This window comes from Miniopterus natalensis, chromosome 18 (assembly GCF_054644295.1).
Source record: "Miniopterus natalensis isolate mMinNat1 chromosome 18, mMinNat1.hap1, whole genome shotgun sequence".
Taxonomy (NCBI): Eukaryota; Metazoa; Chordata; class Mammalia; order Chiroptera; family Miniopteridae; genus Miniopterus; species Miniopterus natalensis.
In genome coordinates, this window is record NC_142098.1 from 37,415,971 (window position 1) to 37,428,468 (window position 12,498).

Genomic DNA, 12,498 nt, shown 5'->3' on the forward strand with positions numbered 1-12,498 from the left:
ACCCTCATTGGTTACTATGGCAACCTCACCTAGTACTCAGGTGAGGACCCCAGCCCCAAGGACACTGATTACTGAGGGAAACACCTCTTTCTCAACCCATCCCCCTAGCCACCCAGTTGTTATTACCATGGTAACCATCTCCCTCCTTTCCCATGGTGGGAAGCCAACCAGTTATTTTATGTTATTTTATTTTTTTGCAGGAACCACCAAAGTTTTAGTGTTTAATATGTAATAGCACAACTGACCAAGATCCAAGATGTGAAGTTACCAGGTTCAAGAAACCAGGGGGAGGGGGGTGTTGCGGGGGGAGATCACTATCAACTATGTGATAGAAAGAATGCATACTCTACAACATAAAACCTGTCTACACATAGTTATTAATTGCAAAAAGCCATTTGGTCTTCTCTTGACTTGTAAAAACAGTGTTCCAGATTCCAGTGTAAATTAGCAACCTTCAACTCTTTTGTGTACCAGGTATCTTCTTTTCACCTTCTAGGTCTTCCACGCCAGCCTGTGTCATGAGGTCTGCAATGTTTTTCTCCAGGTCATCAATGCGACTATTCATGTCATCAATTCTTCCAATGATCTGGTTGGACATGGTCTGAAATTTATCTTGCATCTGTTGCAGGAGTGTCTGCACCACCGAGGTGAGATCCTACACAGCCTTGGAGTCAGTCTCGGCCATCTCCCTGGCTCCCAGCTTGGCGGTGATATCTCAGACGGCCTCGAACATTTCCGTTTATCTGCACAGATACCCCCAGTGGCTTCTTCTCATGACCACAGATGCCAGCCCAGGTATTTTAATTTAGGGAAGAAGATGCTCTGCTGAAGAGTAGTTGCTATGGTTACAGGGCCTGACCCTCCCTAGGGAGGTGAGACACAGGCAAAGCTAAGCCCTGATTACTATGATAACAGTGGCAGTCTCCCTTCCAGTGACCCTAGGAACAAGGCCTATCAAGGTAGATGTTTTAGGATTGTCTCTCAGGATGGAGTTTGTCTAGGGAAGTAGTTGTCATGGTAACAGCTTCTATCACTTTCAGCCCTACCTTTCTGGACAGTCATGAGAGAGGGATGGTTATAGGTTACTATGGTAACTGACATCCTTCCCACCCATTCCTGAGATGCTCCAGGTAGTGTCTGGACATATAGGACTTCAAAAGAAATGATTCCCTGGCCTCATTTTCACTTTTGTAGGTAAGATGAAATTGTGCTCTACTGGGCAAAGTTGGCTGATTTGGTGTTTTCTGGTTCTCCTTCCTTTAGCAGTGCAGTTGAGCAAGGCTAAAACCACCCCCCTGGAGCCTGCAACATAGGAGGTAAGAAGTTTCTCAGTGTCACCAGCACCCATGTGGACACTGCCCTTTCCTTGTCCTTAGAGGCTTTCCCACGTATCTTCTCTACCCATCGCATATCCATTCTACCGATGCAGCAAACTGAGGCTCAGGCCAGATCAGACTCAGGCCAAGTGAGCCCAGACCTGAAGTGATCCACTTACATTGTTTTGTGCGAAGTGGAGAGACAAAGTCTCATCTTGTCTTCTCCTTCCTTGACCACCTTTTCTAAAGCAAGCCCCTGTTTTTCTCTGCCACGCCCCTGCTGATTTCTTTTCCTATTGCTATATTGTTTTCCTGCCTGTGGAGGGCCTGCTCAGTGACTGTCCAGTTCATCCCCTGTCCCTGGAACACAATGTCTGGCACAGAGGATGCTCAATAAATAGCTTTGTTGAGTTAGTGAGTTGAATTCATTAATGTGCCATATTCAGCTTTGAAAGCACTGGTCAGGTTAGAGCCAGGGGAAGGCTCAAGGAAGGTAGGCCCAAGAGAGACAGTAGAATTGATTGGGTTGAAGCACAACTCTGGAGCCAGCTTCTTGGGTCAAATCCTGGGTCCATCACTTTCTAGCTTTGTGACCTTGAGCAAGTGACTTCACCTCTCTAAATGTGATCATAACTTAAATGTGATCATAACTTAAAGACTAAAAAAATTAATATGTGTAAAGTATTTAGAACCAGGGTCTGGTACATCATGAGCAGGTGGAATATTCAGACCTTCAGAAATCATTTCATTCACCTTGCCTCAATGAAGGGGTTTTGAACCCTTATAGTTAAGGAAGCCAAGACTGACCTTGTGAAGGTACTAGATGATTCCTTTCTCCTTCCTCTTTGGTCCCCTCACCCAGTAGGTGGCACCTCCTCATCGAGCCATCATAACTCTGGTCTCTGAGGACCCAGTTTCTGTCCTCTGTCCTGCTGGGTACCTCCTCGCCAGCAGCAGCCAGACAGAGCTTAGACAGTGGAAAACTGGGTTCTGGTCCCTGCGTCCTTTAAGTCTCTGAGCCACAGATTCCCTGTCTGAACAGTTGGAGTCACTTGTTCATTCCACACATATTTATCGGGCTCTTGTTATGGGCATACAACAGGGAACAAAACAGACAAAACAAATAAACAAGTAAAATCTATGTGATAACTACCAGGGGAGAAAAAGAACTGAGAGATGGGGCAGAGGAAGTATGTGGGTGATAGAAGAGGCATTTTTAAATAGGTGGTCAAAGGAAGGGCTGATGACATTTGAGCAAATACCTGAAGGCCGTAGGGAGGAGTCAGGTGGATACCTGCAGGCGAGAGCATCCAGGCAGAGGGAGCAGCCAGTGCTGCGGCAGCAGTGGCCCAGGTTTATTTGAAGAATGGCATTTGGTGGCCCGTGTAGCTGGAGCTAAGTAAGAGAGTGGAAGAGGGTGGGAGATCACAGGGTGGGGAGGTACGGGGCTTATGAGTCACAGTGAAGGCTTTTCCTTCGAGTGATCTCAAGCCACACAAGGGTTTGAGCAGACGCAGGACAGGATCTAATTCAAGTTCTAACAGGATCCCTTAGGCTCTGAGTAGGGAATAGACTATAGGGGACAAGGGTGGAATGAGGATGATCTTTTTAGAAGGCTTAGAAATAAGACTTATTTGAAGAAAAGCCCAAGGTGGCTTAGGCACAGTTTGAGGAGGCATGGCCAGATATGGGGCTGGAATGGTGGGCAGGCCAGGGCCAGGTCACACAAGGCCTGTGGGATGTTGTAAGAAACTTCAGCTTTCTCCCCGGGACACTTAGGAACCTCTGAGCAGGGAGGGAGAGGTCATATTTGTGCTTTATGAGGATCCCTCTGGCTACCTCGAGGAGGGGTCTTCGTAAAGAGATTAGGGGAGATTGGTAGGGGGACCTGAGTGGGCCCAGGTTGAGGGGGGAGCTGTGGGAATGGGAGGAAGGTCAGAAGTATTTAGGAGCTAGGAAGATTAGCTGGGTGTCTGATGTCCCCCTTCCTGGGTGGAGCAGAAACCTATAAAAATCCATGGGGAACTTGAGTATGTGCTCAGAATCCAGAGAGTTAGTTACACTTCCTGTGCTGGAGACCAGCCAAATCTTCAAATTGTACTGGGGACAGGGAGACAGCGCCATCTGGGGGTTGCTTAGGAGTGTGGCCAATGAATGGAGGGAGTCCCAAGACTGGCAGCCTCTTTCAATGTAGCCCATTCCATTTAAAACAACACTTTTTTTTTTATTGTGATAAAACACACATAACAAAACTTAACATTTTAACAATTTTTAAGTGTATAGTTCAGTAGTATTAAGTATATTCACATTTTATGCAAACAATCTCCAGAACTTTTTCATCTTGCAAAATTTCAACTCAACCCATTAAACAACAACTCTTCATTTCCCCCATCCTTACAGCCCCTGGCACCCACCATTCAACATCCTAATTCTGTTAAAAAAAAGTAGTGGCCAACATAAAGATTGGGATAATTCTGATTTAAGAAAATATTTCTAACTTTTCTTGTAAAACCAAAACAATCTGGCTGACCATCAGGAAAGAGATGACCAGACGGCACAGGATTTGAGGAAGTGAGAAGGGGGCAGCAGGGGAGGAGCTTGAGGGGACAGGAGACAGAGAGATCAGGGGTGGCTTCCTGGAGGAAAGAATGGTAGAGCAGAAGGTGCAAGTTGGGCTTGGGAATGGGGTCTGGGGCATTAATAACTGAACCCAAATCTGAATGAGAAGTTGACAGTGAATAGAAGAGTGGGATTGTACAAGGAAGAAGGGAAAGTGACTAATTTAATAAAAATTTAGTACCTAATGTGTACTGGCTCTGTGCTGAGTGGCCTTGGGAACCTAGTAGTGACCAAGATAGGCTCCTTGTGGGTCTCACAAGTGGGAGGACAAGACAGATCCCTAAACAGTGATGACTTAGAATGGTGGGGCTAGAGTGAGGAAACCAGAGGGTGGGAGGCGCTGAAGGAGTCCAGAGCAGGGTGCATGACCCACTTTGGGAGGTCAGGGAGGGCTTCCTGGAGGAGGGGAGGTGAGAGCTGAACCCAAATAAGGAAAGACTGGAAGAGAAGGGCAAGGTTGGAGGGGTTGCTGACAACCAGCTCTAGCCTCCCCTTTATTTCCACCTCCCCAGGATGCTCCCGAGGCCCAGCTAGGGCCTGACTTCAGCCCCATGCGGCTCACCCGCTGCCAGGCTGCCCTGGCAGCTGCCATTACCGTCAACCTCCTGGTCCTCTTCTATGTCTCGTGGCTGCAGCAACAGCCCAGGAACTCCAGGGCCCGGGGCCTGCGTCGAGGAACTGCCGCCGGCCCCCAGGTTACTGTCCTGGTACGAGAGTTCGAAGCCTTTGACAACGCAGTGCCCGAGCTAGTGGACTCTTTCCTGCAGCAGGAGCCAGCCCAGCCGGTGGTGGTGGTAGCCGACGTGCTCCCTTACCCGCCCCTGGCCCTGCCCCGCATCCCCAACGTTCACCTGGCACTGCTTCAGCCCGCCCTGGACCAGCCCGCTGCGGCCTCGCGTCCGGAGACCTATGTGGCCACTGAGTATGTGGCCCTGGTGCCCGATGGAGTGCGGGCTGAGACTCCGGGCCAGCTGGAGCGCATGGTGGAGGTGCTCCGGGCTGGAGGTGCACGCCTGGTAGCCGCCCGAGTTGCCTCAGCCAACCCTGCCCGGTGCCTGGCCCTGAATGTCAGCCTGCGGGAGTGGACGGCGCGCTATGGCCCGGCCCCCTCCGCGCCCCGCTGCGACGCCTTGGAAGGGGACGCTGTGGTGCTCCTGCGCGCGCGAGACCTCTTCAACCTCTCGGCGCCCCTGGCCCGGCCGGTGCGCACCAGCCTCTTCCTGCAAACGGCCCTGCGCGGCTGGGCAGTTCAGCTGCTGGACTTGACCTTCCCCGCCGCGCGCCAGCCCCCGCTGATCACCGCGCACGCGCGCTGGAAGGCGGAGCGCGAGGGGCGTGCGCGGCGGGCTGCGCTGCTGCAGGCGCTGGGCATCCGCCTCGTGAGCTGGGAGGGAGGGCGCCTCGAATGGTTCGGTTGCAGCAAAGAGACGCCACGCTGCTTCGGGACCGTGGTGGGGGACACGCCGTCCTACCTGTACGAGGGGCGCTGGACGCCCCCGTGCTGCCTGCGCGCGCTGCGTGAGACCGCCCGCTACGTGGTGGGCGTGCTGGAAGCCGCTGGCGTCCGCTACTGGCTGGAGGGCGGCTCCCTGCTGGGGGCGGCCCGCCACGGAGACATCATCCCGTGGGACTACGACGTGGACCTGGGCATCTACCTGGAGGACGTGGGCAACTGTGAGCAGCTCCGGGGGGCCGAGGCGGGCTCCGTGGTGGATGAGCGCGGCTTCGTGTGGGAGAAGGCCATAGAGGGCGACTTCTTCCGCGTGCAGTTCAGCGAGAGCAACCACCTGCACGTGGACCTGTGGCCCTTCTACCCCCGCAATGGGGTCATGACCAAGGACACGTGGCTGGACCACCGGCAGGACGTTGAGTTCCCCGAACACTTCCTGCAGCCTCTGGTGCCCCTGCCCTTTGCCGGCTTCATGGCTCAGGCACCTAACAACTACCGTCGCTTTCTGGAGCTCAAGTTCGGCCCCGGGGTCATCGAGAACCCCGAGTACCCCAACCCGGCTCTCTTGAGTTTGGCAGGAAGCGGCTGAGGCCCCTGACTCCCACGCCTGGCGTCAAGGGAACTGTCCTTTGTTTTGGTGTCGCTGGCATTTTGTGGACAGGCCAGGGATCCCACGCTGCCCTGCAGGGCCCAGCACAGTCCAGGACATTAAAGTCGCGCCCTGGGCTCTAGGGCTGGGACAGTTTTGGAAAGAAAGGGAGAAACAATGTAGGTTCTGAGGCCAGACTGCCGCGATTCAAACCCCAGCTCTACCACTTAACTAGTTAGGTGGCCCTGGGAGAGTGTCCCAGTTCCTTTGTTCTTCAGTTCCCTCCAGGATTCAGTGAGTGCCCTGGCTACCCAGCGCATGGAGAGATGAAGAGCCACCAGGACACTTGGCTGCTGGGGCTGCTTATCCCACTAGAGGGCACCTTTGTCCTATCGTGTGGCCAAGGGGATAGTAAGCCCAGGCCTCCTTTCTGTTCTACAGCTTTTGTATCTCTTAAGCCTTTGGTCTTCCCTCTAAGCCCCTGTGCCTGGTGGGACAGGATGACCATCTCCCCTTCTTCCAGTATGTGACCTCTTCCCTCCTGGGAGAGCCCTGGGCGGTGCATGCTGCTCTTAACCCATCTTGCAGAGGAAGAAACAGGCTCAGAGCTCTGAGGTGGGACTGTGGTTGAGAGTGGGGTTCTGGATCCCGGCTCCACTCCTTTTTAACTGTTACCTCATTATTTTAGCTCTCTGCACCTCTTTCCCTGCTTGCAAGGCAGGTAAACAATACTCAGAGCTCACATTTACTGAGCACTTACTGTGTACCAGGCATTGTTCAGTGTTTCACCCTCCCAAGTGACAGCTGCTATTATTTCCACTTTACAGATGAGGAAACTGAGACCAGAATCGTAAAGTCACTTGGCCAAGGCCAGACAGCTTAGGAAGTGGCAGAGTGGGAACTTGAACCCAGGCTGTCACTCTGGAGCCCACACTGAAGTGGCCCATGGTGGCCCTCTCTAGTACTGGTCCCAAGAGGGCCTCTTATCACTTAGCAGGGGAAGTGATAGCTGCCTTCCTTTTGTGATCATGCACCTAAGAGTAAATTCTGTTTGGGCATGTGACCTAATATGCGCATTTATCAATTACATGCAGGTACTACTACCATTCTGTATATTAGTAATAAGGCTTAAATTATTTCATTTTAAAATTAAAAATCAATATAGAAGTTTTTGTTTACTTCCCTCATTCCAACGACTCGTTCTGCACACCCTGTGGGTGTGTGCACCTGGCTTTTTAAACCACAGGTTCTGAAGTGGGAGAGACCTGGGTTCAAACTCCAGCGCTGCCAGTTCCCCCCGCTGTGAACCAGGGCCCCCGTGACTTGTGCCTCTCTGAACCGATGCTCTGCACCTGGGAAATGGGGGTAATGAATGCACTCGCCCCACAGGTGCTGTGAGGCACTTGAGTGGTAAAAGGGTGAGGAGTCAGGGCTGGGTTTGGATCCTGGTGTGGCCAACTAGTTTCTCTGTGACCTTAGGCAAGTCACTGCCCCTCTGACCCTGTAGATTGGGTGGGGGGATTGAAGTGTTAAGCTCTTACAGAAGGAGACGTCACACATCAGCAAGAAAAGACAGATGCAAGTTTGGCCCAGTCTCCCGAGGCTTAGATGTCCAGAGCCTGACTTCTGATAACGCAGCCTCTGTTTTTAGCCTCTGAACGCACAAATAGCTTGCAGAGACAGTTGGGTTCCCATCCATGGAGCATTCTGGAAGCATGGTGGTGATTTAAGCTATTACTTGTGGTTGGCCGGTGCTCTTGGCTCTTGGATGACATGGCCCAGGGATGCAGAATGTCTTATAATGTATGCAGGGTGCCTGCACACAATAAAGCAGTGTCCTTTGTCATATACCATTTTCAAATTTTTATTTGTTGATTTTAGAGAGGGGAAAGGAGAGAGGGAGAGAGAGAAACATCAATTTGTTCCACTTATTTATGCTTTCGTTGGTTGATTTTTGTATGTGCCCTGACCGGGGATTAAACCTGCAACCTTGGTGTATTGGCATGACACTCTAATGACATACCATTTTCAAATGTCCCATTGGACATTCATGAAGTGCAGGTGATGTTCAAAGTATTTTGCAACTAGTATGGTAATATAAATTATTATATAAGTCAATATACGCACGACCTTTTAATGTTTATTTATTTATTTATTTACATTTAGAGTAGAAGGGAGGGGGAGAGAGAGACATTGGTGTGAGAGAGACACATCGATTGGTTGCTTCCTGCACACGCCCCAGCCGTGGCCCAGGATCAAACCCGCAACCCAGGTACGTGCCCTTGGCTGGGAATTGAACCCACGACCCTCCGGTGCACAGGCCGACACTCTAGCCACTGAGCCACACCCGGCTGGGCTTACTTACTGATTTTTAATGTTTTTATTTATTGGTTTTCTTAGGGGAGGAGAGAGAACCGCTGCGCCCCACCTCCGGGTGCCTCCGTTGATTTACTCCGGCACCGGAGCCCAGCGTCGAGCACGAAGCCTCGGCGCCAGGCCAGGGCTGCGTCAGTGTTTATGTTTCTTTTCAATTCTCAGAATAATCAAAATGATCTTTCTACAGATTCATATTTCTTTAAGTAATTGCCAAGAACATAAGTTGAAGCTCAACTCATTCTTTTTAAAAATATATATATATGTTTTTATTGATTTCAGAGAGAGGAAGGGAGGCGGGGAGAGAGAAAGAAACTTTTATGAGAGAGAAACATCAATCGGCTGCCTCTCCTACTGGGGATTGAGCCCAGAACTCCCTGGCATGTGCCCTGACAGGAATCAAACCAGGGACCTCTCGGTGCATGGGACCAGGCCCAACCAACTGAGCCACATGGGCCAGGCTCAACTCATTTTAAATTATTTAATGATTTTACTTAATTTAGAAATTGTTGGTGTGATTTCTTGATTGACACAGCTGTATATATGTATATTCATAAATTAACATATATATATACACACACACACACACACACATCATCTTGCCTTAGCTGTGATTTGATAAGGGAACCACATTAAATGCTTCTAGCAACTTCTCATAAAATTGTGAATCATTAGGTGACTTAATATTTCAATAGATAAAAAATGTATCTTAGTATCAACCATAGTGTTTTGGTGTTTTCTCCTCTCTTCACTGTTCCTGAACTAACAGCAATTACATTAAAAACTTTTCTGGCCCTTATATTACAGTCTGATAGTTTTGTATGGTCTTTATCAACGAAGTAATGAAATGATAAAAAAAACCATCACAACAATTCACTTGAACTAATGAGTTTATATTACAACTTGTCATTATTGAATTTACTGCGTTCTCAGTTGCTCTCATACTGTTAATCAGCCAGAAGTATTTCAGTGTTTTAACCAGCACATCCATACCAGCTCATACGAGGTAAATTTTGGCCTTACTTGCCAAACCTGGTTAATAATTAGCTGAGCCCAGAATTTAACTCTCTCGTTTTGCAAACACAAAGTCTTTTCTGTAAGGTTTGAATAGGTTCTGAATTTTCCAGGAAGTGCAGCTTGTATTGTGTTTTGTTCAAAACTTGGCCAAAGAGTGTCAACAAGTTCAGAAAATCACATTCCTCACAGCTCTTAAACACCGACACCACGTGTTTCTAGCTGTGTTGGGAGCTGCATTCATTACAGGTGTAAACATCTGGCTACCTCCTTGGGTTCTGGGGAGATGGCTCCACACGTTCCCATACTGAAATGCATATTATAAATTTCTATCCTTTTACTTCTTTTAATTATAGTTCAGACAATATGAGATTGTTTTTAAAGTCATGTGCAGTTGAGTTCAATTACCTATGAACTTTATTTCAGGAGAGCCAAGAGGACCTTCCCAGGGCTGACATTCCAGCCAGCACATGCACTGGTGTGGCCATGCAGGTGTTTTAAACAATGGAAACATTAAATTATGGATTATTAATCCATTGGCAGGTGTTCCCTGCCATGAGTCCCCTATTATTACCCTCCTGGCTCTTCCTGGGGCCCCCTGGACCTCCCCCCATGACCCAGCAGCCAAGGGATTAACACTGGGCACAGTGGGAGGGAAGGGGGCCCATGTCCCAGATGCTGTTGGATGGGACAATGTTTTTAAAAAGTTATAAATATTTTGTGTATTGTCCTGGGCATTACAAAATATGTGCTGTGAAAAGTGGATGGCATGCAAAGACCTGTGTTCAAATGCACCTTCATGCACAATAGCCCCAAACTGGAAACCACCACATTGTCCATTAGAGAGGCGGGTACACCCAGACCAAGGAATACTCAGCGATTAAAATAAAAGGGGGAAAAGGCCTGGCCAGTGCGGCTCAGCGGTTGAGTATCGACCTAGGATCCAGGAGATTGCGGTTCGATTCCTGGTCAGGGTACATGCCCAGGTTTTGGGCTCGATCCCCAGCAAGGGGCAGCTGATCAATGACTCTCATCATTGATGTTTCTATCCCTCTCCCTTCCCCTCTCTGAAATCAATGAAAACATTTTTTCAAAAAAAAAAAAAGGAACAGAAAAAAGTGGCTAAAGTAAAGTACTGTTTGGTGGAACTTGGCCCAGTTACATATTCATTGCATATGTCTATACATATTGTATATGTAGGTAGTATATGCAATATATTACATATGTAGGTATGTACCTCTATAAATAGGCATCCCTCATAATCTAAATCTAATCCATCTCTAAAAAAGCCATTAAATAGAAAATTTGAGGATAAACAACAATTTTAATCTGGAAAATAACATACTCACTCCCAGTACCCTCCAAAAACTCCACCGACTGTGCCAAATACCGCTAAAACACTCAAACACTTCTGGAACAATCCACCAAGGATTTGGCATACTAAAAACCATTGACAAAACCCGGTTACATGACTGCTTGACACTTAATGCATGCATCAGGTGGCTATGTTTGAACGCAGTACACAAGTTTGCAGAGAATCAGATGTGAATTATATTTCCACCCTGCAACAGTCATCAGAGTTAAGTGGGGGGGAAAGGAAACTAAAGAGAATCAACATACCACTGACGGCACCCGGACTGGCGGTGCCTCCAGGCACCTGGCACAAGTGTGCACAGGGACCCAGACAGATAGCACCAGAAATGTGTGGCGTGTGCCCTGGCTGGTCCGGCTCAGCAGCCAGGGTGCCGGCCCTCGCACTGCAGGGTCAGGGCTCCATGCTGGCCAAGGGCACGGGCCTCGGCTCCAGGCTTGATCCCCGGTCCTGGGTCGGAGACTACCAATCCATGTTTCTCTCCCTCCCTCTCCCTCTCCCTTCCACTTTCTCTAAAGTATCAATGGGAGAAATATTCTAGGGTGAGGATTTACAAGAGGAAAGGAAATGTGTAACACACTCCAATAACTCACAAGACAGGATCCTGTTAGAACAGGTGAGCTGCAACTGGTGTCGGCCTCACCCTGGACTCACACAGGACTTAAAATAGTTGCACAGCACGTTTTTTATTTAAATAGCAAATTTGGGGTTAAAAAAGAGCAAGTGTTGGGGCTATTCGCAGTGAGAGTTCAGGTATATAGGGATACCTGCATTCTTATGTAGGTGCTGGTGGAAAGCAAATTTCTTACTGTGACGTGTACATTTTTAACTGGAAGATAATACACATAGGGTAAAATGCACACATCTAAGTGTACAGGTTAACTAATTTTTCCACATGTTTATATCTGTGTAAACATCACCCATATCAAGACATAGAACATTGGCTGTATCATAGGTTCCCTTGTGCCCTCTCCCAGGCCATGAGCACCTGCTAGGCCACTACTGTTCTGATTTCTCTAGCCTGTCCTAGGCCTTCATATAAATGGAACTATATAGTATGTACTGTTTCTGGCTTCTTTCACTCAAAATACTATCTGTGAGATGCATCCAAGTTGAGTACAGTTGACCCTTGAACAACATGGGGATTAGGGGCCCCAACGCCCCATACAGTCAAACTTTTGACTCCCCCAAAACTTAAGTTGTCCCTCAGTATCCGTGGTACATTGGTTCCAGGACCCCCCTGAATATTCAAACCCACGGATGCTCAAGTCCCCTATACATGTGATGTAGATCAATGCATACAGTTGGCCCTCCACATCCACAGACTCCCAACACATCAAAACTACAGCTATTTATTGAAAAAAAATCCATGTATCAGTGGATCTTCATGCAGTTCAAACCCATATTGTTCAAGCATCAACTGTATATCAATACTTGCTTTTTTGCCAAGGAGCCTTCAACCACATGAATGAGAATTGTATTACTTTATCCAAGTGACTTCCTTCTGAATTTTGGCAATTATGAGGACAGCAGCTATAAATATTTGTGTACTGGTTTTGTGTGAAGTTTTCATTTTTCTTGGGGAATTTTTTAAGAGTGGGGCTCCTGAGCTGTATGGTAAAAAATATATATATATGTAGTATATATATACTGTATATATATGTGTATGTATATATAAATATATACTTATATATATTTATATATATTTATAACACATAATATATATGTATAATACATATAATATATATGTATAATACATATAATA

The 12,498-nt window shown here is 48.1% G+C and overlaps 1 protein-coding gene and 1 pseudogene across 2 annotated transcripts; one reads left to right on the top strand and one right to left on the bottom strand.

The window, feature by feature from the left end:
* The first annotated feature begins 166 nt into the window (after window positions 1–166).
* On the top strand, window positions 167–7,820 carry FKRP (fukutin related protein). 2 transcript variants are annotated; one of them, XM_087826786.1, is made up of 3 exons: window positions 167–795; window positions 1,264–1,316; window positions 4,448–7,820. In XM_087826786.1, the coding sequence occupies exon 3, from the start codon at window positions 4,487–4,489 to the stop codon at window positions 5,972–5,974; it is 1,488 nt and encodes a 495-aa protein (XP_087682912.1). In that variant the 5' UTR covers window positions 167–795; window positions 1,264–1,316; window positions 4,448–4,486; the 3' UTR covers window positions 5,975–7,820. The 2 variants fall into 2 exon arrangements, with proteins under 2 accessions (XP_087682912.1, XP_087682913.1); XM_087826787.1 differs by having other exon boundaries at window positions 167–1,316.
* LOC148091075 (heat shock factor-binding protein 1 pseudogene) lies at window positions 452–715 on the bottom strand (annotated as a pseudogene).
* Window positions 7,821–12,498: the final 4,678 nt, after the last annotated feature.

What these genes read in the sequence shown, in the direction of transcription:
- FKRP (XM_087826787.1), top strand. Translation starts at nt 4,487, where the DNA reads ATGCGGCTCACCCGCTGCCAGGCTGCCCTGGCAGCTGCCATTACCGTC.